General features: G+C 42.5%; 2 protein-coding genes across 7 annotated transcripts in view; one reads left to right on the top strand and one right to left on the bottom strand.

Annotated features, from left to right (window-relative positions):
- LOC140191264 (uncharacterized) overlaps positions 1-404 on the bottom strand; it is a 41,206-nt gene extending 40,802 nt beyond the window's left edge. For 4 of the 5 annotated variants that reach the window (XM_072248516.1, XM_072248518.1, XM_072248515.1 and 1 more), the window contains exon 1: positions 285-403. The gene's annotated coding sequence lies outside the window, so the exon portion shown is untranslated. Of the gene's footprint in view, positions 1-284 lie in introns of all 5 variants that reach the window. The other variant, XM_072248517.1, reaches the window with a different exon arrangement.
- Positions 405-483: 79 nt separating this feature from the next.
- hook2 (hook microtubule-tethering protein 2) overlaps positions 484-27,667 on the top strand; it is a 102,263-nt gene continuing 75,079 nt past the window's right edge. For both annotated transcript variants that reach the window (XM_072248466.1, XM_072248465.1), the window contains exons 1-8: positions 484-591; positions 1,883-1,968; positions 5,155-5,224; positions 11,440-11,490; positions 16,056-16,188; positions 18,327-18,394; positions 23,256-23,318; positions 23,643-23,720. In XM_072248466.1, coding sequence (XP_072104567.1) covers positions 514-591; positions 1,883-1,968; positions 5,155-5,224; positions 11,440-11,490; positions 16,056-16,188; positions 18,327-18,394; positions 23,256-23,318; positions 23,643-23,720 — 627 coding nt within the window. In that variant the 5' untranslated portion in view covers positions 484-513. The remainder of the gene's footprint in view (positions 592-1,882; positions 1,969-5,154; positions 5,225-11,439; positions 11,491-16,055; positions 16,189-18,326; positions 18,395-23,255; positions 23,319-23,642; positions 23,721-27,667) is intronic.

The following is a 27,667-nucleotide window of genomic DNA, read 5'->3' as shown; positions in this document are numbered from 1 at the left end:
ATCCGATTTTTTTTTGGGGGGGGTAGCGGCCAGAACCGGACCGGGAGTTCCTCGGGCCTCTCCTTCCTCCCAGCCGTACCACCGCATTTCTAAGCCCAGGACCCGTTTTTCCTACACCTCCTCTCCCTGGGTCTACGACAACATCTTCCCCCCCACCACCCGGGCTGTTACAACAACATCGCCTTTCGCCCCCCACCCCCACCAGGATCCCGACAACTCCATTTCGGTCCCCCGTCTACACCCCCGGTGTCCAGAACTTTCGACCCCCTCCCCCCCAGACTCACCTCCACAGGGGGTGGGGGGACGCAGGCAAGCGATCGGCGCGGGCGCCTAAACGCCTGAGGATATGCGCAGGCGCGGAGATGGCGAGAAGGACCCAGCTGGTCAGCCGTGACGGCTTGCAGAGGAGGGGCGGGAGCCCGGCTGTGGGCATGGGCGCAGGCGCAGCAGGAAAGGAAGGAGGTGGGACTACGGGCCATGTGACGGTTGTTACGGAAGCTCGGCGGGCAGGGGATGAACGAAGCGCGGAAACGGTGGGAGGTGAAAATGAGCCTGGATAAGACGGAGCTTTGCGACAGTCTGTTATTATGGGTAAGTGTTGGGTAGGAGGGGGTGACGGATTTTGTTTTGGGGTGGGGGGTGGTTTCAGCCCCGTTCTGTGCCGAGTTAGAGGAGGCCACAACTTGTATCGCCATTGCGCCGGTAACCTCCACCTGCCGAGGGCCGGAACGTTCTGTTCCTCCCGCCTCCGTCTGACCCCGGACACCTCCCTGGCCCCACTGCTGTCAAGTTCACACACTCCATCCTCCACCCTCTGCTACCTTCCTCCCCCCTCAGTACTACCCTCCGTCCCACGCCTGCGGGCTGTGATAGGGGTTAAAGGCTGGAGAGGGCCGTTCGGCCCATAGTGCTGTTCCTAGCCATGAGATCATTGCTGCGGCTGCTTTTCTCCAGTAACCCAGGCCCTTCCATCCCCTATCTGCCCGAGGGGTGGTGGTGGGATTAGGATCCCTTGCATTGTGATCTAGGTGAGGGTCGATGCACCGACATTCTCCCATTTGCCTCTTTCGGAGATACAGGTCGTTATGAAATATACCACCTCGTTAATGACTTGGAGCAGGGATTTCCACTGAATTCATATTTAAGCAGATTTCTTTTAAAGTCAGCCAAATGGCAGCCGAGTGTGTCCAATAGATCACTGTTGAAAGTTCGTTGACAATCTAACTTGTTTTTCTTTGAATTATATTTTGAATGTTCATTCTGCTTATAAAGTTATGGCTTTATTGCCTTGAACTAGCTTTATTTGTCACATATACATTGCTACATCAATACATGCAGGAATTCATTATTTGCTTCAAGGACCAACAGATTCCTAGAATGTGCAAGTTCACAGCCTGCAACTGTTCCCGTGCTTCTGGCACCAACATATCACGTCCATAACTTACCCTTCCTGACCTGTGCATCTTTGGAATGTGGGAGGAAACCATGCTGTCATGGGGAGTTCAGTATATTTATTACTGTCCAGAAAGTTTTCAGAAGGAATGCAACTCTGTTCTGGTGTGCAGCACAAACATTCTAAATTTATGGATTCATAAAGTGTTTTGCAGTAGTTAGTATTCTGCTTCAAAGCAGTTGATGGAGGCTTGTGGGTGCTGTCTGGAGAGTGCCGACGCTGGTTACTCCTGTTGTCCAGTGGGTACTGCCGTAAATTACTCCTGCTGTCTGCCTGGAGAGTGCTGGTGTTGGTTACTCCTGCTGTCCAAAGACTGCCAGCGTTGATTACTCCTGCTGTTCAAAGCAACAACCTCATTAGCATGTCTGTAGTAATAGAGGAATTATAAGGATTTATTTTCTGTAACTTTGTACTTCTTTCTTATCCTAGCTCCAGACGTTTCACGTGCCATCACCTTGTGCCACCAAGGAACATCTGACCAGCGGAGTTGCAATTGCCCAGGTTCTTAATCATATGTACGTTAGGTTTTGGTTACATCACAGTTAATGTGAGAGTGAGAATCACTGATGAGCAGTGTTCTTGCATATGGTTTAATTCTGGTTCAGTCACTTGACAACTAGTTACCAGGGTTTAATGATGGTGAAAACTTCAACCAAAGACCGAAGTGGTGGAAGAACTCATCATCAGGCAGCATGCACAAGGAAGAAATTGTCAACACATCAGATCAGCAAACTGTCATCAAAACTGGAGACACAAGAAACTGAGCATATATTAAGTTGCAGAAAGGAGAACAGGTGGAGGCAGTGGAGGGAAAAATTGTGATGGGGAACAAACCTGTACTTACTACTCTGAATACAGGTTAGAGACAGAAGAAAAAAAGAAAGAAAGGAACTAATTTAAACTGAAATATCCAACTACATCACTGGAGAGAGAGAGAGGACAAGTCTGTTGTCTGAAATGGTTAAATTCAGCCTTGGGCACTGGGAGCTGCAGCATTTCCATATGGAAGATGAGGTGCTTTTCCTCGAGCTTACAGTGGCCATTGTTGGAAACATACAACACTATAGTTCTGACGAAGGGTCATCGACTGTTTCTCTCTCCAGAGATGCTACCTCACCTACCAGGCTCTTCCTGCATTTCCTGTTTTTTTCCCCAACCTGTTTTACAATCTGGTAACACTTAAGATGTGGCTATAGCAGCTGTATCATGAAAATTTTAAAGTTTAAGTGCAATGTTGACAGCACTGTCAGCCAATATGTGGGAGCTGGGGCAGAATGTACAGTACATGATGATAGGCTACTTAAAGAGCACAGGAAACAGAACGTAGGCTTGTGAATCCCCAGAAAACTCTGCATAAAGTCAATCTATCCTGCAGCATTGTAGTCACTGTCTGATCGACAGCAGAATTATCTAATAATCTTCACTCTACATGACTATCATTTTGTTAAACTATACAGACCTGGAATTATTTTTCATACACAAGAGATTCTACAGATGCTGGAAATCTAGAGTAACTCACACAAACTCCTGGAGGAACTTAGCAGGTTAGACAGCATCTGTAGATGAATAAACAGTCGATTATTCAAGCTGAGATCCTTTATCAAAACTGAAAAGAAAGAAGGATTTCTTCCCCATTTCTTTCCAATCTTGATGAAGGTCCTTTCCACTTGAAACATCAATTGTTTATTCCCCTCCACAGGGGAACTCAGCTGCCTGATCCGCTGCATTCCTCCAGCATTTTGTGTGTGCTGCTCATAATTTTTCGTATGTAACGTTGAACAGATGCTGTGTATGTAGGGTTAGAGGGAAGTGAATAATTGTATCCTGGTATACAGAGTACATTTTCCTGTATAATTCACCATACTTATACCTAATTTAAAGTAGAAGCATCCATGCCAGCTCCTGGCACTAGTTTTTCCACTATTGAAAGAGTATAATTAGTTTAATGTGGATAACTGCCATTAGACTGTAATTGTACACAGCAGAATTTATAATGAAAACCCTTAATGGAAACTACCACTGCCTGCAGATTTCACTGTAGACCATGAAGTTGACTGAGTTGGAGATATTGTATGTCTGCATTCTTTTATTGTTGGATCTAAATACAGGACCTTCATGCCCAACTGGGAGTGTGTTCGTCAGAGCAATGATTCCAGAAACAGATCACCAACAATTTCTCAGGGATAGTTATAAGAGAAATAAATGCCGGCTGTGCCAGAAATGCCCATATTCCAAGCAGTGAATTGATGTGTCAATAGATGTATATTTCTTTAATGCAAAAGAATGTCACCAAATACAGTACAATAATAGAATCAGATCCTTGGACTTGTTTTAACATCTTAAAGTGGAGTTGTTGTCATCAAAGGGCCATTGAAGCCCATTGTGTGGAGATACTGTTCTGTGGGTTTGGAGGGCAGCACGTTATATTAGTGAGATGAACATCTTCCTTCTCTGTCTGAGTGATAGGGAATATCCAGAGCCATAACAGCAGTTCACTTTGCTGAGGTTTGACAGGTGCATTTTGCTGAGCATAGCTGTTCCATCAATTATGCCCGACGCAATTCCATTACCAAAACAAATCTGTGGAATTCATTGCCAAGTCATTGGCGATTTTAAAATGGAGGTTGATAGGTTCTTCATTGGTAAGGGTGGCAAAGGTTACAGGAAAAAGACAGGAGTGTGGGTTTGAGAGAGGTAATAAATCAGCCACGATCAAATGATGAGCAGACTCAATGGGCTGAATAGCCTAATTTCGCTCTCGTGTCTTATGGTCTAAAATATGAATTCTGGTGCAATTTTTGAAAGCTGTAAAACTGTCCGTGCTTCAGTGTTGATACTTCGCACAAGTGATGCTAATGCAAAGTAACACACATCAAAGTTGCTGGTGAACACAGCAGGCCAGGCAGCATCTCTAGGAAGAGGTACAGTCGACGGTTCGGTCTCAGCCCAAAACGTCGACTGTACCTCTTCCTAGAGATGCTGCCTGGCCTGCTGCGTTCACCAGCAACTTTGATGTGTGTTGCTTGAATTTCCAGCATCTTCAGAATTCCTCGTCTAATGCAAAGTAACCATTTTAAAACTGTTCTCTAACTAGAAATGTCAGTCTTGGGTTGCATCCAGTCAAGATATCCAAGTTGCACGCCATCTTGGACAATGTCTCCCATCCACTACATAATGTACTGGGTGGGCACAGGAGTACATTCAGCCAGAGACTCATTCCACCGGGATGCAACACAGAGCATCATAGGAAGTCATTCCTGCCTGTGGCCATCAAACTTTACAACTCCTCCCTTGCAGGGTCAGATACCCTGAGCCAATAGGCTGGTCCTGGACTTATTTCCTGGAATAATGTACATATTACTATTTAATTGTTTATGGTTTTATTACTATTATTTATGGTGCAACTGTAATGAAAACCAATTTCCCTCGGGATCAATAAAGTATGACTATTAACCATGCGTAGTGGATTACAGCATGTGTAATGACGTGTGGCAGATTACAACGTGTGTAATGTCACACTTGACGGACTACAGTGTATTTAGTGGATTAATTTTTTTATGAACATGGTTTAGGAATGTAGTATGTTAGTAGAATATTTCAGAGTTGAATATTTATAATTGACTATAAAACAACGAAATTCTTTACTTGCTCATGTCTGTAAATACTTCACACTTTTCAGTTGGTGTGTTTCTTTCCTTTAGTGATCCCTCCTGGTTTAATGAGGCCTGGTTAGGTCGTATTAAGGAAGACATCGGTGACTGGAGGCTGAAGGTATAGCGGTGAAATAAGAATCATTTTGTTCTTTCATAATGGGAAAAAGTAAATGGATAATCATGTGTTTTGGGATCTGTCTGCACAAAACACAATGAAAATAGGCTATGGCCATAGAATAACAGGCCATTTACCAACCCAGATTGTCCCATTTTCCTGTGTTTGAGTCATATCCCTCTAAACCCTTCTTACTTGTGTACTTGTCTGAATGTTCTTTTAAGTGTTGGTATTGTACCTTCCTCAACCACTTTCTCTGGCAGTTCATTCCATATACCCATCACTCTCTGCATGAAGAGGTTGCCCCTTAAGTCCCTTTTAAGCCTTTCATCTCTCACCTTAGATCTGTGCCCTTCCTTGGGAAAGAGACTGCACCTTCACCCAATCTATACCCTCGATTCCAAGCAGCATTCTCATAAATCTTCTCTGCACACTCTTCCATTTAATAATATCTCTATGATTCTTGGGCTCTCAATCTGCCCTGCAATTCAGTATGATAGCGGCTGATCCACATTTGCTTCACCACCTCTGTTGCAGTTCCCCAAGCCCTCAATTCCTCGGTCTTTCAAATGTTTATACATCTGCACTTAAATTGAACATAATGATCTGACTTCCACCACCACTGGACAGAGAATTCTAGAGATTCACTGCCATTTTAGGAAAGAGGTCTCTCTGCACCTCTATTTTAAATGACAGTTCTCTTATATTGTACCTACAGTATGTCCACTTGATCATAAATCTCTCATCAGTGAAGACATCACAACACCTTCCTGCTAACCCCCTTAAGATCTTGTTTTTTTGAATGAGGTCAGCCCTTATTCTTCTACCTCCAAGGAGTACAGGCCCAGTCTATCGGATACAGATGCAAATGTGATAAAACAATCCTCTCATCCCAAGAATTACCCAGAATAATCTCCTTCAGGCTGCCTCCAATCCCACTCTATCCTTTCTTAGGTAAGTGTGTTCTGTACTCCAGGTGTGGCCTCACCAACAGCCTATACATCTGGAACAAAATCTCCTTGTTCTTAAACTTCAGCCCCTTTTCTGTAAAGACAATCATGTTTACTCTTTATCTAATTTTTGGACCTGTCTGCTAACGTTTTGTGATAAATCTTCTCAAATACCTGGATCTCTCTGAACTTCACTCACTTGCAGTCTCTCTCCATTTAGATAATAACCTGCCTTCTGATTCCTCTCTCTGAAGTAGATTACCTCACAGTCCCCACATTAAACACCACCTGCCAGATCTCACCCAGTTGCTTGCTCCTGTCCCATTATAGGTTAACTCGTCCTCACCCCCTCCTCCTTGTATTTTTGGCAAACTAGGTACAGGCAGGTTTACCAGAGCTGTTGGGAGTGTTTGAAACTAATATGGCAGGAGGATGGGAACCAGGATGATAGAGCTGAGGGTGAGCCAGCAGGTTTACAAGTAGATGATGCATGTAACATGGAACTAAGGAAGAACAAGCCCATGATTAGCAAGACAGAGCAAAGACTTATATTATCACGAAGGTAAAATTCAAAAGGGCGAAGAATGGAAGACTGAAGGTGCTGTCTATAAATGCACATAGCATTCGGAAAAAGGTGGACAAATTCATGGGGCTATTAGAGATTGGTCGGTATGACATGGGCATCACTGAGTTTTGGCTGAAAGAAGGCCATAGTTGGGAGCTTAACATTGAAGGATGTACTTTGTATCTAAAGGGCAAACAGGAAGGCATAGACACTCTTGTGGTTCTGTTGGCAAGAAATGGAATTGACTCTTAAAGATGTGACACAGGGTCCGAGAATGTTGAATCTTTGTGGATGGAGTTAAGAAACAGCAAAGGTTAAAAAATCATTATGGGAATAATATATAGGCCTCCAAGTAGTAGCCGAGATTGCAAAGGGAGCTGGAGAATCCATGTAATAAGGGTAATGATACAATTGTCATGGGGGACTTCAATATGCAGGGGGATTGGGATAATCAGGTTGGTGTCGGATCGCAAGAGAGAGAATTTGTTGAATTTGTTGAATGAGGTGGCTTTTTACATCAGTTTGTGCTCAAGTCTACTCAGGGAAAAGCTATCTTAGATTGGGTGTTGTGTAATAACCCAGATCTTATTGGGAAACTTAATATAAAGGAACCCTTAGGAGGCAGTGATCATAATATGATTGAATTCATACTGCAATTTGAGAGGGAGAAGCATAGGTCACATAAATCAGTATCACAAGGGAATTACAGAGGCATGAGAGAGGAGATTGCCCACGTGGATTGGAGGAGGATATTGGTGGGATTGACAACAGAGCAAAGATGGCTGAAGTTTTTGGGAATAGTTCACAGGATGCAGGATAGATAAGTCCCACAGAAGAAAAAGTTTTCAGGTGACAGGGATAAGCAACCATGGCTGACAAGGGAAGTTAAGCGCTGCATAAAAGCCAAGGGCAGAAAAGGCAGCAAAAGTGAGTGGGAAGTTGGATGATTGGAATGCTTTTAAAATCCAACGAAAGGCAACTGAAAATGCTATAGAAAGGGTAATGATGAAATATGAGGGCAAGAGAGCAGGACACAAGAAATTTTTTCAGATATACAAAGAGCAAAAGGAAGGTGAGAGTTGATATTGGACTACAGGAAAATAGTGGTGAGGTAATAATAGGGGACAAAGAACTGGTAGATGAACTTAATGGGTATTTTGCATCAGTCTTCACTGTGGAAGACACTAGCAGTATGCCAGAGGTCCAGAGTATCAGGAGCATGAGTGACTATCGTTGCAATTACAAAAGAAAAAGTGCTGGGCAGACTCAAAGGTCATAAGGTGGATATGTCAGCTGGACCAGAAGGTCCATATCCAAGTCCTGACAAAGGTTGCTGAAGCAGTAACTTGTGCATTAACCATGATCTTTCAAGAATCACTTGATTCTGGCATGGTCTTGGCAGACTGGAAGATTGCAAACGTCACTCTACTCTTTAAGAAGGGAGAAATGCGACAAAAACGGTTACTTGGACTCTAATGATAAAATAACTCAAAGTCAGCATGGATTCTGTAAAGGGAAATCTTTTAGAGTTAGTGGATGTCATTAACTTGGATTTTCATAAGGTATTTGATAAGGTGCCACACATGAGACTACTTAAGATAAAATCCTATGGCGTTACAGGAAAGATGCAGGATAGAGGAATTGCTGACAGTCAGGGGTAGCGAGTGGAAATAAAGGGGCCTTTTCTGATTGGCTGCCAGTGATTAGTGGTATTCCTCAGGGTCAGTTTTGGGACGACTACTTTTCACGTTGTTTGTGAATGATTTCGATAATGGAATTGATGGCTTTGTGGCAAAGTTTGTGGATGATACAAAGATAGGTGGAGGGGTAAGTAGTGCTGAGGAAGCAATGCAATTGCAGCAGGACTTAAACAAGTTGGAAGAATTGGCAAAAAAAAGTGGCAGATAGAATACAGTGTTGGGAAATGTATGATGATGCATTTTGATAAAAGAAACAATAGTGTGGACTAAATATGGACAAGATTCAAACAGCAGAGGGACTTGGGAGTCCTCGTGCAAGACTCTCAGAAGGTTACAGGTTGAGTGGTAAAGAAGGCAATGTAATGTTGGCATTTATTTCAAGGGGAATAGAATATAAAAGGAAGGGGATAATGCTGAGGCTTTATAAAACATCAGTCAGGCCGCACTTAGAGTATTGTCAAACTAATTTCCCCTGGCATCAATAAAGTATGACTATGACTAGTTTTGGGCCCCGTATCTCAGAAAGGAGGTGTTGTCATTGGAGAGAATCCAGAGAAGCTTCACGAAGATGATTCTGGGAATGAAGGAGTTAACATGAGGAGCGTTTGACAGCTTTGGGCCTGTACTCACTGAAATTTAGAAGAACGCAGGGGATCTCGCTGAAACCTACCGAACGTTGAAAGGACTAGATTGAGTGGATGTGGAGAAGATGTTTTCTGTGGTAGGGTTATCCAGAACTACAGGGCACGGCCTCAAAATTGAGGGGTGACCTTTTAGATCAGAGGTAAGGAGGAATTTTTTAAGCCAGAGAGGGTTGAATCTGGGGAATGCTCTGCCACAGACTCTGGTGGAGGCTAAGTCCGTGGGTATATTTAAGGTGGAAGTTGATCAGTCAGGGCATCAAAGGATATGACAAGAAGGAAGGTGTACGGGGTTGAGTGGGATCCGGGATCAGCCATAATGGAATGGCAGAGCAGACTCAATGGTCTGGATGGCCTAATTCTGCTCTTATGTCTTATGGTTTCATGTTTTGTTCCCTTTTCTGGGTTATTAATATAAATGGCAAACAACCGTGGACCAAGAACTGGTCCCTGGAGGACTCCAGCATGAGAAGGGCCCATTTATTCAGATTCTCTGTTTTCTATGAGGCAGTCACTTTTCAAACCATTCTACCACACTTGTCCCCAATAGCTTGGGCTCTTAGTTTGTTCACCAGCTTCCTATGTGGCATCTTGTCAAATGCCTTTTGGAAATCTGAATACACTCCATCTATAGGTTCCCCTCTGTCAACTCTCCCTGTCACATCTTCAAAGAATTTAAGCAAATTTTTCAAACATGATTTACTCTGCATAAACTCATATTTATTAGTTTTTATTCTATTTGATTTTCCTGAATGATCCTTCCTGTTATTTGAAGTTAGCCTATCTGTTATCCAAGGGTTATTTGCCCTAGGTATCTGCCATTTATGCAGTGTGGAGGTGGTATTTACAGTGTTTGCTGTGATGAAAGCTGAAGCAAAGGTTGATATAACATCTGCCATTTCTGTTTCCTGTTATTAATTCATCAGTCTCATTGTGAGACCCCACACTTGCCTTAGCCACTTCTTCCTAATTACATACACTGCAAATAATATGGCAACTCTATTGGATTTGATATTACATGCTACTTTTGTCTCAAAATCAATTTTATCCATTCCTTAATATTTTGATGCCTGATCCTAAAACTTCCCAGACCTACTTAATGCCCTAGTTTTCAGTTTAACATTATCCTTGACTTACTTTGATAACTATAGTTTGTGCCTCTTTCTCATGGAATCTCTCTTTCTAATTGGGAAGAATTCCTGTTGAGTGTTATGGACCAGCTGTTTGAAGATTTGACCCTGTTCATCTACTGATCAGTCCATCTTAAATAACTCCACCTATGAACCATGGCAATTGGCCTTATTTAAGATGAAGATGGTGTTTTTGATCCTGTGTTGTTCACCCTCAAACTGCATCAGTAATATTGTGGTCATTGCCTGTGAAGGAATCTTTAACCACAAGATCTCTTATTAATCCTTTCTCATTATTAATGGCTCAATCTAAATTAACCCGTTCCCAGACAGGTTCTATAAGATACTGTTATGAGAAACAACCCCTATCAGATTCCACAGATACCTTTTCTGTCATACCCGTGTCTGTTTAGTTCTTCCAATCATCATGTAGATTAAGATTTTGCAAGACAGTTTCTGTTCTCTTGAAACGAGCTCTTGGTATTTACCCATTTGTAATGCACCATATCACAGTGTAGAGGTGGTTACTGCAGTTACACCACCTGAGAGAAATTCCCGTTGATCGAAATCAGTGGTTTCCAAACATTTTTGGGTTACCATTCCTCAGATCCCAGACCACATTCCTAGCATTCCCCACTCCCTTTCTGCACATTACATGAAAGCTATAAAGAATTTTGATTTACAATGCACAGTATAAGAAAATAGGAACTGCAAATTCAAAGCAGTGACAAATAATTGCAAAATTATTCAAATCTATTGAGTTACAAATAAAATTATTTCCCTAATTATAGTAAAACAATTTTTATCAACAATGTTAGAGTATACATTGGTTGTCTGACTGTTCACTACTTCATTGTTTTTCACCTTTCAATGAGATGGCTGGGTTTGCTGCAGTGATATCAGCTTCTCAACATCAGGCTGATAGTCACTCAGGTGTCTCAAATCCCCCCATTCAGTAATCTGAAGTCTGTTTCATTGTGTTGAAAGAAGTTGGGTGACCGCAGTGAAACCACACTCCAATAAATATGATGTTGGAAAGGCAATAAAGAATATCTTGACCTTTTTCCACAGTGGAGTAGCATTGAAATTTCTTTCTCCAGTCAAAAGTCTTGATATAATTTTTTTGAACCTTGGCTTCAGCTCAGTCATTTTGTAGTGAGATCAGTTCTTCCTCCATCCTTCCTGTTAATGTTTGTGAGGGATTCTGACTGTTTAAATCTCTCACAATGCAGGTAAGCAACTTGAAGAAAATCCTTCAGAGTATGTTGGAGTATTACCATGATGTAAGTACTTTCAAACCCTTATTTTTAAGATATGGAAAGTAACTTGAAATTTGCACTGTATGGCTGGATGTTTCAAGTCAATGCTGAAATTGTTTCAGAAGCCTGTAAAATTCCATGTGGTGACAGGTTGTGAGTCTTGTAAGATTTATTTACTTACCTGGAAGATTTTGGATGCATGTAGACTTTGTGAAGATAGTATGCAATGTATAAACATGATACTTTGCAGATGCTGAAAATCCAAAGAAACAGACACAAAATGCTGGAGGAGCTCAGCAGGCTCTAGAGCATCTATGGAGGGGAATAAACAGTGGCTGTTATGGGCTGAAACGTTAGCTATTTAACCCCTTCATAATCGCTGACTGACCTGCTGGGTTTCTGCACCATTTTTGTGTTTGCACTGTGATTTGCTGGTATGTATCCTGTGCCATCTATTAAGAAAGAATTTGATTTTTAATCGCAATGCCTATCCTCACGGTGTCTCAATGCCAGTGGGCATTTTAATTTGGTGGTCTATATTATAGCTTCTTTGTGGTGAGCATCTCTAGAACATTAAACAATCTCCATTATATGAAAGTTGATATTAAGGAGGGATATGTCAAACATGGGCAAGTAGGAGTAGTGAAAATGGGCATCATGACAGCATTAAGTTCATGTCAGAGTGAGCTCTAAGGGCCCATTTCTATGTTTAACCTTTCTGTGATTTAATAAACAGATATGTAATGAATAAAGATAAAAGATTACCTTTATTTGTCTCATCTACAACGAAATGTACAGTGAAATGCGTAGCTTTGCATCAGATCAAATCTGTGAAGATTGTGCTGAGCAGCCCACAATTGTCATAGAATATAAGCTTATAGCTTACATTGTCTCCATGCTTCTGGTACCTACTTAGCATGCCACAACTCACTGAACCTAACCCATCGTCTTGAGAATGTGGGAGGAAACCAGAGTACCCAGAGAACGTACAAAGTCCTTACAGACAGCAGTGGGAATCGAACCCCAATCTTACAGCTTGACCCGTAAAGCATTGTGCCTATTGCTACACCATCATGCCATCCCACAGGCTTGCTGAATGATCCGAAGAGGATCGAGGGCCTCTTGTTTATTTATACAGCGTAGTATAGGCTCTTCCGGCCTTTCGAGCCACACTGCCCAGCAACCCCCGATTTAACCCTAGACTAATCACAGGGTAATTTACGGTGACCAATTAACCTACCAACAGATACATCTTTGTAATATGGGAGGAAAGCACAGCACCTGGAGAAAATCCACAGGCATACATACTCCTTACAGATGATTTTCCAATTAAACTCCAAACATTGCGGCCAAAAAGTTCTATATTAACTTCATCAGTCCACAGGACTTGTTTCCAAAATGCATCAGGCTTGTTTAGGTGTTTCTTTGAACCTTTTGAATAGAACTTTTTGGCTGCAATGTTTGGAGAAAAAAGGGTGCAGAATTTCATGAAAAGAGCCCCTCTCCAACTGTTAAGCACGGGGCTGGATCGATCATGCTTTGGGCTTGTGTTGCAGCCAGTGGCACGGGGAACATTTACTGATAGAGGGAAGAATGAATTTAATTAAATACCAGCAAATTCTGGAAGCAAACATCACACCGTCTGTAAAAAAGCTGAAGATGAAAAGAGAATGGCTTCTACAACAGGATAATGATCCTAAAAACGCCTCAAAATCCACAATAAACTACCTCAAGAGGCACAAGCTGAAGGTTTTGCCATGGCCCTCACAGTCCCCTGACCTAAACATCATTGAAAATCTGTGGATAAACCACAAAAGAGCAGCACATGTAAGACAGCCCAAGAATCTCTCAGAACTCGATGCCTTTTGCAAGGAAGAATGGGCAGAAGTCCCCCAGACAAGAACTGAAAGACTCTTAGCTGGCTACAAAAAGCAGTTACAAGCTGTGATACTTGCCAAAGGGGGTGTTACTAAGTATTGACCATGCAGGGTGTCCAAACTTTTGCTTTGGGCCCTTTTCCTTTTTTGTTATTTTGGAACTGTTAAGGATGGAAATAAAAAAGTTTTCTTGCTTAAAATATTAAAGTAATGTGTCATCTTTAACCTTATGCCTCTTGGAAATCAGGTCATCTTTTACTCGCTTAGCTATTCACAGTAACAGAAATTTTGACCGGGGTGCCTAAACTTTTGCATGCCACTGTACATCCCAAAGAGGAGGAAATATTCTAAAGGGAAGATGACACAATTGTGGCTAACAAAAGAAGTCAAAGCCAACATAAAAGCCAAAGAGAAGGCATATAATAGAGGATAAATTAGTGTGAACTTAGAGGATTGGGAATTTCTGGAAGCAATTCGGAAGGCACGGGATATATGTGTCCCAAAGAGGAAGAAATGTTCTAAAGGCAAGGTGACACAATCATGGCAAACAAGGGATGTCAAAGCTAACTTAAAAGCCAAAGAGAGGGCATTTAATAGAACAAATATTAGTGGGAAGTGAGAGGATTAGAAAGCTTTTAAATACCAACAGAAGACAACTACAAATGTCATTAAAAAGGTACAGATAGAATACAAAAGTGAGCTAGCCAATAATATTAAAGTGGATACCAAAGGTTTCTTTAGATACACAAAGTGTAAAAGAGAGGTGAGAGTGGATATTGGACCATAGGAAAACAACACTAGAGAGGTAGTTGTGGGAGACAAGGAGATGGTAGACAAACTGAAGACGCATTTTGCGTCAGTTTTCATTGTGGAAGACAGTGGCAGTATGGTGGAAGATCCAGGAGTCAGGGGTCATAAAGGTTTGAAGATTGATGATTCATTTCAACCAGATGGTGTAACACCCCAGGATTCTGGAAGAGGTGACTGAAGAGATTGTGGAGGCATTATTGATGATCTTTCAAGAATCACTAGATTCAGGAATGGTTCCGGAAGAATGGAAAATTGCAAATGTCACTCCACTCTTCAAGAAGGGAGAAAGGCAGAAGAAAGGAAATTATAGGCCTATTAGTCTGAAATCAGTGGTTGGGAAGATGTCGGAGTCGATTGTTAAGAATGTGGTTTCAGGATACTTGGAGGTTCATGATAAATTAGGATGTAATCAGCATGGTTTCCTCGAGGGAAATTTTTTTGCCTGACAAGTGTGTTGGAATTCTTTAAAGAAATAAGAAATTGGGTAGACAAAGCAGAATCGGTTGATGTGGTGTACTTAGATTTTCAGAAGGCCTTTGACAAGGTGCCACACGAGGCTGTTTAACAAGCTACGAGCCCATGGTATTACAGGAAAGATCCTAGCATAGATAAAGCAGTGGCTGATTAGCAGGAGGCAAAGAGTGGGAATAAAGGGAGCCTTCTCTGGTTGGCTGCCAGTGACTAGTTGTGTTCCATAGAGGTCTGTGTTGGGACCAATTCTTCTTATGTTATATGTCAGTGATTTGAATGATGGAATTGATGGCTTTGTTGCAAAGTTTACAGATGATACGAAGATAGGTGGAGGGGCAGATAGTTTTGAGAAAATGGGCTCCAAAAGGACAGACATAAAGAAAATGGACAAAGAAATGGCAGATGCAATACAGTGTCAGTCCTGTATGGTCATGCACTTGGGTAGAAGAAGTGAAAGGGTTGACTATTTTCGAAGTGGAGAGAAAATACAAAAATCTGATGCGCAAAGGGATTTGGGAGTCCCTGTGCAGAATTCCCTAAAGGTTAATTTGCAGGTTGAGCCTGTGGTGAGGGGGGCAAATGCGATGTTAACTTTCATTTCAAGAGAACTAGAATATGAAAGCAAGGATGTAACGTTGAGACTTTATAAAGCACTGGTGAGACCTCACGAGCAATTTTGGGTATCTTATCTTAGAAAGGATATGCTGAAACTGGAGAGGGTTCAAAGGAAGATCACGAAAATTATTCCAGGATTACATATCATATGAAGACCGTTTGATGATGCTGGCTCTGTATTCACTGGAATTCAAAAGAATGATGGGTGACCTCATGGAAATCTATCAAATGGTGAAAGGCCTTGATAGAGTGGATGTGGGAAGGATGTTTCCTATGATGGGAGACCAGAAAACACAGCCTGAGAATAGAAGTGTGTCCTTTTAGAATGGAGATGAGGAGGAACTTCTTTAGCTTGAGAGTGGTGAATCTGGAATTCGTTGCCACATGCAGCTGTGGAGGCCTGGTCTTTATGTATGTTTGGGACAGAGGTTACAGCATGAAGGGATACGGGGTTGGGGAGGGGGAGGCGGGAGATTGGGACTGAGAGGAAACTTGGGTTCTGCCATGATGAAATGGTGAAGCAGACTTCATGGGCCAAATGGCCTAATTCTGCTCCTATATCAAGGGTTTTCTGGGTCAAAAGATGAAGAGAACAGTAAACCATTGAAATAAGTTGGTTACCAAGAGTTCTCATGTTGAGGAGTATTGGACGCAGTAAAATCTGTGAGTTCTGCGCATTAATACAGAAAAATGATTCAGAAATGTACCTTGCAAAGTTATCTTTGACTGTTGACGTTGAAGCAAAGCTTTAGGTTCACTTGAATTAAAACTATTGCTGTGAAATGTATAATCTCATGAATGAGTTTTCCTGTTCAGGTGCTGGGACACCAGATTTCTGAGTACAATCTGCCGGAGGTCAATCTAATAGGAGAGCACTCAGATACAGCAGAGCTTGGCCGAATGCTACAACTTGTGCTGGGCTGTGCTGTCAGCTGCGAGAAAAAGCAAGGTAAGGAATCAGCATTGCATTGGGTGATATTCTAGGCTGCAATGTTTGGATGGACCATTATCATGGCATTTTCATGTTGCTATGGTTTATTTTATGCCAGGGGTCAGCAACCACTTTGCCTCTGTGGGCCAGATCGCATATTAATGAGCGGACAGTGAGTCAGATAAATGCCATAAAACAGGGGTCCCCAACCTTTTTTGCATGGCAGACCGGTTTAATATTAACAATATTCTTGCAGACCGGCCAACCGGGGTGGGGGTGTGGTTATTCAAGTAGGGTTAAACTCACCTTAACATGTCTTTTGCAGTTAGGGTTGCCAACTTTCTCACTCCCAAATAAGGGACAAAAGTAGCAGTGAAATCCCGGAACACTTTACCCCAGAAAGACTACCATGACCATGAAGCCTTGTGTGCATGTGTGCTGTGCACATGTGATGTGCGCATGCGCGTACTTACCAATTTTTTTTCTCACAAATCGGTTTTGCCTTCATCTTCCTGACTATACTGTACATACATTATTTCTACTTTATATAGGCTGTGTATTTATCATATCATTCCTGCTTTTACTGTATGTTAGTGTTATTTATTTTTGGTTTTATGTGTTATTTGGTATGATTTGTTAGGTTATTTTTTGGGTCTGGGAACGCTCAAAAATTTTTCCCATATAAATTAATGGTAATTGCTTCTTCGCTTTACGCCATTTCGGCACGAAAGGTTTCATAGGAACGCTCTACCTTAGCGGGTTAAATACGAGACAAGAGCAGGCTGGTATGGGACAAACCAATTTAGGCCAATATACGGAATGTCCCAGCAAATACTAGACAGTTGGCAACCCTATGTTCAAGTTCAACAGTGCATCACAGGGAATGACGAAAGGTGCAGCTGACTCATATCGTTTCCTCACGGCCCGGTAGCACATGCTTTGCGGCCCGGTGGTTGGGGATCGCTGCCATAAAAAACTTGAAATATGGGAATAACCATATAACATACAACAATTACAGCACGGAAACAGACCATCTCGGCCCTTCTAGTCCGTGCCCATTTAAATACATCTAGTTATGTTTTGCCTCAAATTAATGAATAACGCATGCTAGAAAATCATTTGTTCTTAAGGTTGCCTACCCCTGTTTTATGTTATCTGCCTCATGACTTCAGATGTGGGTCTGACAAAAGTCTGATAACAAGCTCAGTGGTATCAAAGCACTTGTGCCCAGCAAAACTATCTGTCATTTAGCACTAAGTGTTCTAAAATGATCCTTAGCACATGAAAAATGTCACTGCCTCAGCAAGAATATCTTTTCTTATCCCAGAATACATGGTGGGATAATTATAGCAAATTCGTTTTTTAATCACTCTTTGCAGTGTCTTGGATTGTTTGGTGATGATGCTCCTGGTGCTTTTAATGGCAAGTGTTTTTGAACTTGTTGAAGCTATTTAAAGCATTACATATGAAATGTGTTATTAATGGACCATAGCATTCAATATTACTTTAAAGGAATTTGAAGCATATTCTGGGAAAAGGTTTGAGAGCAATTTATGACTGTGATTCTCAAGGGTGACATGTTTGATTTTGGTCTATGGTTAATACAGCACTATTTTGTATAAAAGACACAAAATGCTGGAGGAACTCAGCAAGTTGGGTAGCATCTGGAGAGAAATAAAGAGTTAACATTTTGGGCCAAGACCATTCATCAGAACTATTTTGAATAATCACATTTAAATCTTCTGCTGCTGCCCCCTTTGCCCTAGATCCATGGGACCCTTCAGTACAAGGGTCTTTCTTGTACCTACAGTTATTCTCATTATTAATCATTTGCAAATTCCTTTGCCCTGCCCCCACCCCAGCTACCAGACTAGAAATGGAATGCTATGCTATGCTGGCATGTAACATTCCATCTTGTCTCCCAGCTGCTCTGGTAATCCCCAGAGTGACCAGACAATTCCAATATAAGTTGAGGCCAGAATTGGAATTCTGTCCTTGAAAGGGACTTCTATGCTCTGCTGCAGGAAATTGCTAACCTGATCATTTCTGAAACTTTTCTGACTGAGATACAGTTCTAATGAATTAACTGAGGCAAACAGTGTTTTTAATGTTATGACTGTGATGTTACCATACAACAAAGTATTTTCCTCTTGCAGAATACATCCAGCACATCATGACACTTGAGGAGTCTGTACAACATGTTGTAATGACAGCCATTCAGGAGGTAAGCAGATATGTCATTTGTCTGAAATGACTTAATTCTAAATTGTATTTTTCAAATTGCTGCTTCATTTACTTTGCAAATGAACATGTAGAGAAACACCAAATACTTTTGTTCTTTTGTTTTCTTTCCATCCATGTTCTTTTATTTTCCAGTCAACTCATTACTGCAGTAGATGGCATATTGCAGGTCGACCTTCACTAATCCGACTACCTGTAATCCGGTTCCTTTGATAATCCGCACTGATTTCAAATTTCCCACACAACTGTAATTTCAAATTTTCCAGGCCACTGTACCAATCTGCTATGCATTGTTTTGGTTGCGCTAGATCTGTTCACGTGTTGGCGCGCTCCTGTAAGCACAGGCAGGCAATTCCTGCTAGTTTTCCTGCATTTATTAATATCATTTGTGTGAGGCGTGGCCACCCAGTACCCGCCTGTCTCACCCACCAGCGGCGGGAGAGCTGGCGCACGCTGGGTCGGTCCACCTTCTCGCCCGCCTGCCGGCAGTCGCGCACTGCCCTCCGGCGTCACTCGGCCGGTGCTCCATTCTCTTCTGCCTACGACCTCAGATCAGACGTGGTAACCCGCTGAATTTAAGCATATTACTAAGCGAAGGAAAAGAAAATAACGAGGATTCCCTCAGTAACTGCGAGTGCAATGTAGCCTTTGGGGTAACTGCAAGTCTGTGTCTTTGCTATCGCTTAGCTCACGCTTGAGTGCTGGTAGTGGGTGCGCTTTATCTTTTGCCAGTGGGGGGGAAGGATTGTTGCTCGTTGCCGCTTACTTGCCCGGGGGGGGGGGGGGGTGGACTTTGGAGTTCTAACATCTAATTGTTGTTCATTCTTTGGGGCACTCCTCTGTTTCCATAGATGGTTGCGAAGAAACAGCATTTCAGGATGTATATTGTATACGTTTCTCTGACATTAAATGAACCTTTGAATCCTTGATATTTTAAAGGTATGGTGAGGCAGTTAGCTATTGCTTAGTGTGATCCTTCTAAAATTTGGCATTTTCACTAATCCAGCACTCCTCAGGTCCCAATGGTGCCAGATTATAGAAGGTCGACCTGCATTTGGTGCGAGGCTTTGAGTTCCTGTATTATATCACCTTGTCACCTGGGCACACTTGCTTTTCCTTCCTTAAAATATGCTGAACTTCTATTTATCCCTCTATTTCTTTATTCTACTGTGAATGTCTGAAAGAAAATGAATCTCAGGTAGTATATAGTGACATATACTACCGGAGATTCAAAGCATACTTTGATAATAAATTTACTTTGAACTTTGTTTATTGCACAGTTCCTTATTCCAAACCAATTTAGTTATACCAGTTACAACCAAACTCAAATCTCTGGCAGTACCAGGAGAAATGCTTTCAGATGTCATTTTAAGAATTTATCATTATGGAAAGTGGAAACTTCTGCTGAGCATATTAAAAACAAAACATTTCATTGCACTTATGTCATAAATTTTATTACAAAAGCTTGTTAGTAAATTATGATAAATCTTAATAGTTGCTATATTTCTAAAAGAATTACAAATGCTGGGCTGATATCTGTTTAATTTTCCTTAAATTTCAAACTGAGAACATGTAATTTTTTTAAAGAACGGCAAGAATGTTGTGAGAAAAATAGTATTAATTTTCAGATAGAAAGAATTTGTTTTTATGTTCTTGAGGCTTCTCAAATGTGCAAATAAGAAACACAGTAACCACGTAAGTACTCAGCAAGTCTGCACAAACTTTGAGTGACCATTTCACAGAGCTTAGTACATGTTTGTGAAGCCAAACGGGATATTCCTCCTCTTCTTTGTGAAGCCAAACAGAATATTTCTCCTCTTCAGACTCATTTGCCTAGAAAGCGCTTCAGAACAAAAACCACACCATTTTGAACTTCCTGTGGGAAGAAACTTGTATCTGATCAACCACTGTAGTTAGACTCCAATCCCGCTCCGTCTATTGCCCCCATCACTGCACTACACTGTAGACACTTAAAACCACTTTTTATAATGTATATATTGCAAATACATGCTGGTATTTGTGTATTTATACATATTTATTTCATATGTCAAATTTTATTAACTTTTTTTTTATATATTTCTTTATTCTTTATAATTGTTTGGTGTTTTTTATTGCATGTGCCAACACACCTCAGTAAAATCCCAATACATATACTGTACCATGCAAAAGTCTATGTATATGTGTATGTATTTTATTTATTTATTTTAGCTAGGATGTCTAAGACTTTTACACAGTACTGTATTTGTCAACATGAACAGAAACCAAATTTGTAAATCTGGCAGAAACAAAGGATGTTGGAAATGGCAAAGGTGGAGCACAGCATTAGATGTGTGGGGCGGGTGGCAGAGATGGAGAGGTTGGTGCGGGTGCAGAAACACCCAGCCCTCAGACACCAGACAAGGACATTTGATTCCAATCAATTGGTTCATTGATTATTACAGAATATCTCTCTGGTGATTCCAGTTCCTCCCCTCTCCCTTCCCCTTTTTCCAGCCATGATTCCCCTCTTCCTGCCCCTTTCACGTTCTCAGTCCACAATAGAGACCTATATCAGAATCAGGTTTATCAAGTGGAAAGCTTTCAACTTAGGAAGTAGGAGCAGAATTAGGCCATTTGGCTCATTGAGTCCGCACTGCATCATTCTGATTTATTATCCCCCTCGACCCCATTCTCTTGCCTTCTCCTCGTAACCTTTGATGCCATGACTAATCAAGAACCTATCATACTCTGCTTTAAAAGCACCTAATGACTTGGCCTCCACAGGTGTGGCAATGAATTCCACAGATTCACCAGCCTCTAGCTAAAGAAATTCTTCCTGTGTTCTAAATAGAAGCCACTCTATTCTGAGGTTGTGTCCTCTGATCTTGAACTCACTATAGGAAACATCCTCTCCACACCCACTATATCTATGCCTTCCAATATTCGATAGTTTCAATTAGATTCCTCCCCCCCCCCATTCTTCCAAACTGCAACAAGTACAGGCCCAAATGCTCCTCCTATTTAAACCCTTTCATTCCCACAACCATTCTCATGTTTCTCCTCTTGACCCTCGCCAATGCCAACACATTTTTTTCTCAGATAGGGGGCCCAAAACTGATCACAGTCATCCATGTGCAGTTTGACCAATGCCTATAAAGCAACAATATTACATCCTTGCTTTTTATATTCTAGACTTCTTGAAATGAATCCTACGACTTGCTTTCCTTACTACTGATCAGCCTGCAAGTTAGGGAATCCTGCACAAGGACTCCCAGTCCCTTGATACCTCTGGTTTTTTTTTTTTAATTTTCACCCATTTAGAAAATATCCTATACCTTTTTTCCTTCCACCAAACCTCCCTGCCCTATATTCCTTGCCCATTCTCCCACTTTGTCTAGGTCCTTCTGCAGACTCCTTGCTTCCTCAACACTACTTACTCCTCCACCTGTCTTCGTATCACCAGCAAAGCTGGCCACAAAGCCATCAATTCCGTCATCCAAGTCATTGACATGTATCGTGAAAAGAAGCAGTCCCGACACTAGCAACTGCTAACATATTAGTATCTTTCCTGCAATATCATGGGCTCTTAACTTCTGAAGCAGCCTCACGTGTGACATTTTATCAAAGGCCTTCAGATAATCAAGTAAACAAGATGCTTTGACTCTCCTTTGTCTACCCTACCTGATATTTCCTCAAAGAATTCCAACATAGTTGTCAGGAAATACTTTCTCTTAAAGAAACCATGCTGACCTGGCCTAATTTATCATGTGCCTCGAAGTACTACTACTTCTTCTCAGTCTTGTTTTACAGCGGTTGCCAATTAAGATAGAAGAACGATTAGGGCCAAGTGATCATAATATGATCAAATTCACCCTGAAATTTGAGAAGGAGAAGTAAAATCAGATGTATCAGTATTACAGTGGAATAAAGGGAATTGCAGAGGCGTGAGAGAGTTGGTGAGGATTGACTGGAAAAGAACACTGGCAGGGATGACAGCAGAGCAATAGCTGGAAATTCTGGAAGCAATTTAGAAGACACAGGATATATGCATTCCAAAGAGGAAGAAGTATTCTAATTTTCCTCCATGTTACACTTCAATGCATCCCATTGACTGCAATTTTGCTTTATCATCTGCCTGTCCTTCCTCACAGTGTCACTACATACTGCATCTACTTGTGTACCAACAGCTCAATCCTCAGCCCTATGACTCCAGTTACCACCCCTCTGCCAAATTTGTTTGAAACCTGCCTGCAAAGATATCAGTCCCCATCAGGTTCAACTGTAACCTGTGTTTTTTGTACAGGTCATAACTTACTCGGAAGAGAACCCAATGATCCAGAAATCTGAAACCCTGCCCTTCGCACCAATTCCTCTATCACACATTCATTTGTCAAGTCATTTTATTCTCACCCTCACTGGCACATGGCACTGCCAGAAATCCAAAGATTTCTGCCCCTGGAGATCCCGCTTTTCAGCTTTCTACCTAAGTCTCCATATTCTCTCTCCAGGACCTTCTTCCCCCTTCCTACCAATTTCATTGGTACCAATATGTACCATGACTTCCAGTTGCTCACCCTCCTCCCTTAGAACGCCATGCACCCAATCTGAGACTTCTCTGGGAGGCAACATACCATCCACAGAATCTCCTGTCTGCTGCTCTAACTATGGAATCCCCTAGCATATCCTCTTCTTTTCCCTTCCCTTCTGAGCTACAGAACCAGACTCTGTGCCAGAGAGCATAATTCTCTACTTATAACCCTCTTGATTATTTTCCTTGTTGCTATCCATGTTGGTAATGATAATTGAACATTTTTATATTTGTCATTGCATGATTTGTAGTTACAGCATTTTTCCTTGCTCTTCAGCTTTTGACCAGAGACCCTTGTGAACCAGCACATAGTGACAACTACAGTGAAGTGGACTGCCAGGTATTTATAGGGTTTAATTTTTGCCTGAAATCTTCATAAGTGCATTATAATAATTCAGTGATGGTAATGTTATATGATTACCATTTATGTGGGGAAGGTGATCAAAACTGTTAAATAAATTGGCACAATGTGTTAATATTATATCCCAATGTAAAGGTTAAAGGTTAGCTGTATTTATCGCATGTACATTGAAACATACAGTGGAATGCTTTTCTGTGTGTACAGCCAACATAGTCAGATGTACAACCAGCAAGTATGTTTGTTCTGACAGTGAACTAGGTAATCATGTAGAAATTACTGAAATAAGATCTCCTTTCTTTCTAGTTGAAAAGATTCAGCTTGTGTGATGAGGTAGAATCAAGAGATGAGCTCTCTCAGCGCTGTCACGAACTCAATCTTCAGGTGCGTGCTTACAAGTTGAGCCTCTGCTCATGTGGCAGTGGCTGAGTGCATCTCTGTGTTCAAAGGTGAAATGTGGGCAAAGTTAGGTCACTAGCTCCTCAGACCTACCCTGCCATTTAACAAGCTGGTGTCATCCTCTGTGTTGACACTGTTAATACCTCTTGCCATCTTGCACATCTCAGTCAAACGCACTCTCTCTTCTCCAAACTTTAGTGCCTACAAACATGGCCTAGCCAACATTCCTTCATAAAACAATCTGTTTGTTCCATGGATTAACAACAGAACAACTTCCTCTGACCTGTGTGAGCTGCCTGTGTGTCACTGAACACTCACACTCAGATCGGTTTTGGAAATGGCAAAGATCATCCTCATAATGCTACTGCTCTGCTCTCTACATTCACAATTGTATGACTAGACACAACTCAAATGCCATTTATAAATTTGCCGACGACTAAACTATTGTTGGCAGAGTTTCAATGGTGACAAGGAACCATACAGGAGCAAGATAGATCAGCTGGTTGAGTGGTGTCACAACAGCGACCTTGCACTCAACATTAGTAAGACCAAGGAATTGATTGTATACTTTAGAAAGGGGAAGTCAAGGGAACACACAACAGTTATCAAGGGTTCAGAAGTAGAAAGGGTGAGCAATTTGACAAGGTTCCACACAGTTGGCTTAGTCAGAAAGTCAGAAGGCATGGGATCCAGGGAAGTTTGGCCAGGTGGATTCAGAATTGGCTGGCGTGCAGAAGGCAGAGGGTCGTGGTGGAGGGAGTACATTCAGATTAGAGGATTGTGACTAGTGGTGTCCCACAAGGATCTGTTCTGGGACCTCTACTTTTCGTGATTTTTATTAATGACCTGGATGTGGGGGTAAAAGGGTGGGTTGGGAAGTTTGCAGACGACACAAAGGTTGGTGGTGTTGTAGATAGTGTAGAGGATTGTCGAAGATTGCAGAGAGACATTGATAGGATGCAGAAGTGGGCTGAGAAGTGGCAGATGGAGTTCAACCCGGAGAAGTGTGAGGTGGTACACTTTGGAAGGACAAACTCTAAGGCAGAGTACGAAGTAAATGGCAGGATACTTGACACATCAAAGTTGCTGGTGAACACAGCAGGCCAGGCAGCATCTCTAGGAAGAGGTACAGTCGACGTTTCAGGCCGAGACCCTTCGTCAGGACTAACTGAAGGAAGAGTTAGTAAGAGATTTGAAAGTGGGAGGGGGAGGGGGAGATCGAAAATGATAGGAGAAGACAGGAGGGGGAGGGATGGAGCCAAGAGCTGGACAGGTGATTGGCAAAGGGGATATGAGAGGATCATGGGACAGGAGGTCTGGGAAGAAAGACAATGGGAGGGGGGATGACCAAGAATATGGGCAAGGGGTATAGTCAGAGGGACAGAGGGAGAAAAAGGAGAGTGAGAGAAAGAATGTGTGTATAAAAATAAATAACAGATGGGGTACGAGGGGGAGGTGGGGCATTAGCGGAAGTTAGAGAAGTCGATGTTCATGCCATCAGGTTGGAGGCTACCCAGACGGAATATAAGGTGTTGTTCCTCCAACCTGAGTGTGGCTTCATCTTTACAGTGGAGGAGGCCGTGAATAGACATGTCAGAATGGGAATGGGATGTGGAATTAAAATGTGTGGCCACTGGGAGATCCTGCTTTTTCTGGCGGACAGAGCGTAGGTGTTCAGCAAAGCGGTCTCCCAGTCTGCGTCGGGTCCCGCCAATATATAGAAGGCCACATCGGGAGCACCGGACGCAGTATATCACCTCAGCCGACTCACAGGTGAAGTGTCGCCTCACCTGGAAGGACTGTCTAGGGCCCTGAGTGGTGGTAAGGGAGGAAGTGTAAGGGCATGTGTAGCACTTGTTCCGCTTACAAGGATAAGTGCCAGGAGGGAGATCAGTGGGGAGGGATGGGGGGGACGAATGGACAAGGGAGTTGCATAGGGAGCGATCCCTGCGGAAAGCGGGGGGGGGGGTTAAGATGTGCTTAGTGGTGGGATCCCTTTGGAGGTGGCAGAAGTTACGGAGAATAATATGTTGGACCCGGAGGCTGGTGGGGTGGTAGATGAGGACCAGGGTAACCCTATTCCTAGTGGGGTGGCGGGAGGATGGAGTGAGAGCAGATGTACGTGAAAAGGGGGAGATGCGTTTGAGAGCAGAATTGATAATGGAGGAAGGGAAGCCCCTTTCTTTAAAAAAGGAGGACATCTCCCTCGTCCTAGAATGAAAAGCCTCATCCTGAGAGCAGATGCGGCGGAGACGGAGGAATTGCGAGAAGGGGATGGCATTTTTGCAAGAGACAGGGTGAGAAGAGGTATAGTCCAGATAGTTGTGAGAGTCAGCAGGCTTATAGTAGACATCAGTGGATAAGCTGTCTCCAGAGATAGAGACAGAAAGATCTAGAAAGGGGAGGGAGGTGTCAGAAATTGACCAGGTAAACTTGAGGGCAGGGTGAAAGTTGGAAGCAAAGTTAGCTTTCATAAGTCGAGGGATAGAGTTTAAGAGTCGCGATGTAATGATGCAGCTCTATAAAACTCTGGTTAGGCCGCACTTGGAGTACTGTGTCCAGTTCTGGTCGCCTCACTATAGGGAGGATGTGGAGGCATTGGAAAGGGTGCAGAGGAGATTTACCAGGATGCTGCCTGGTTTAGAAAGTATGCATTATGATCAGAGATTAAGGGAGCTAGGGCTTTACTCTTTGGAGAGAAGGAGGATGAGAGGAGACATGATAGAGGTGTACAAGATAATAAGAGGAATAGGTAGAGTGAATAGCCAGCGCCTCTTCCCCAGGGCACCACTGCTCAATACAAGAGGACATGGCTTTAAGGTAAGGGGTGGGAAGTTCAAGGGGGACATTAGAGGAAGGTTTTTTTTTACTCAGAGAGTGGTTGGTGCGTGGAATGCACTGCCTGAGTCAGTGGTGGAGGCAGATACACTAGTGAAGTTTAAGAGACTACTAGACAGGTATATGGAGGAATTTAAGGTTGGGGCTTATATGGGAGGCAGGGTTTGAGGGTCGGCACAACATTGTGGGCCGAAGGGCCTGTACTGTGCTGTACCGTTCTATGTTCTATTTCAAGTTCCTGGGTGTCAACATCTCTGAAAATCTACCCTGGACCCAACATATTGATGCAATTTCAAAGAAGACATGACGGCGGCAATGTTTCATAAGGAGTTTGAGGAGAATTGTATGTCACCAGATTACTACAGATGTACAGAAGAGATCATTCTAGTTGCATTACTGTCTGGTATGGAGGAGCAATTGCACATGATCAGAAAAAGCTGCAGAAAATTGTGAACTCAGTCAGCTCTAGCATTAAGAATATCTTCCAAAGGTGATGCCTCAGAAAGGTGGCATCCATCATAAAGGACCCCCATCACCCAGGATGTGCCCTCTTCTCATTGCTACCATCAAGGAGGAGGTACAGAAACTGAAGGCGCACAGTAAACATTTCAGGACCAACTTCTTACCATTCACCATCAAATTTATGAATAGGCAATGAACCATGTACAGTACCTCAGTAATTTTTCCCTCTTTCTACACTACTTAGTTTATATGTTTATACAAAGGTTTCAAAAGCACATTTAATGTCAGAGAAGTGTATATAATATACATTACATCCTGAAATGCTTTTTCTTTGCATCCATCTCTGGGCACACAGCCGTAGATCTTCCAGCTCCCCCGACGACACACGGGTCTCCTGCTGTAACACCAGCCTTCGATCCGCCCGTCTCCAGAACCCCGAGATCCTAGGCCTCCAAAGTTAGGCTGAGCCCTTGACGTGCCGAGCAACGGCTAGTTGTGAAACCCCAGGAGCGGGTCCCATTCCTGCAAAAAACCATAGTCAGCGTGCAACTCCAGGTCAGGGTCTTCAAAAGAACCCTGAAAGGGAAAAAGGAAAAATGAAAGATGGAAATAGAGCTGTTTCCGAAGATGCA

This window comes from Mobula birostris, chromosome 32 (assembly GCF_030028105.1).
Source record: "Mobula birostris isolate sMobBir1 chromosome 32, sMobBir1.hap1, whole genome shotgun sequence".
NCBI lineage: Eukaryota > Metazoa > Chordata > Chondrichthyes > Myliobatiformes > Myliobatidae > Mobula > Mobula birostris.
The sequence above is the reverse complement of the archived record's forward strand: the minus strand, read 5'-3'. Positions and strand labels throughout refer to the sequence as shown.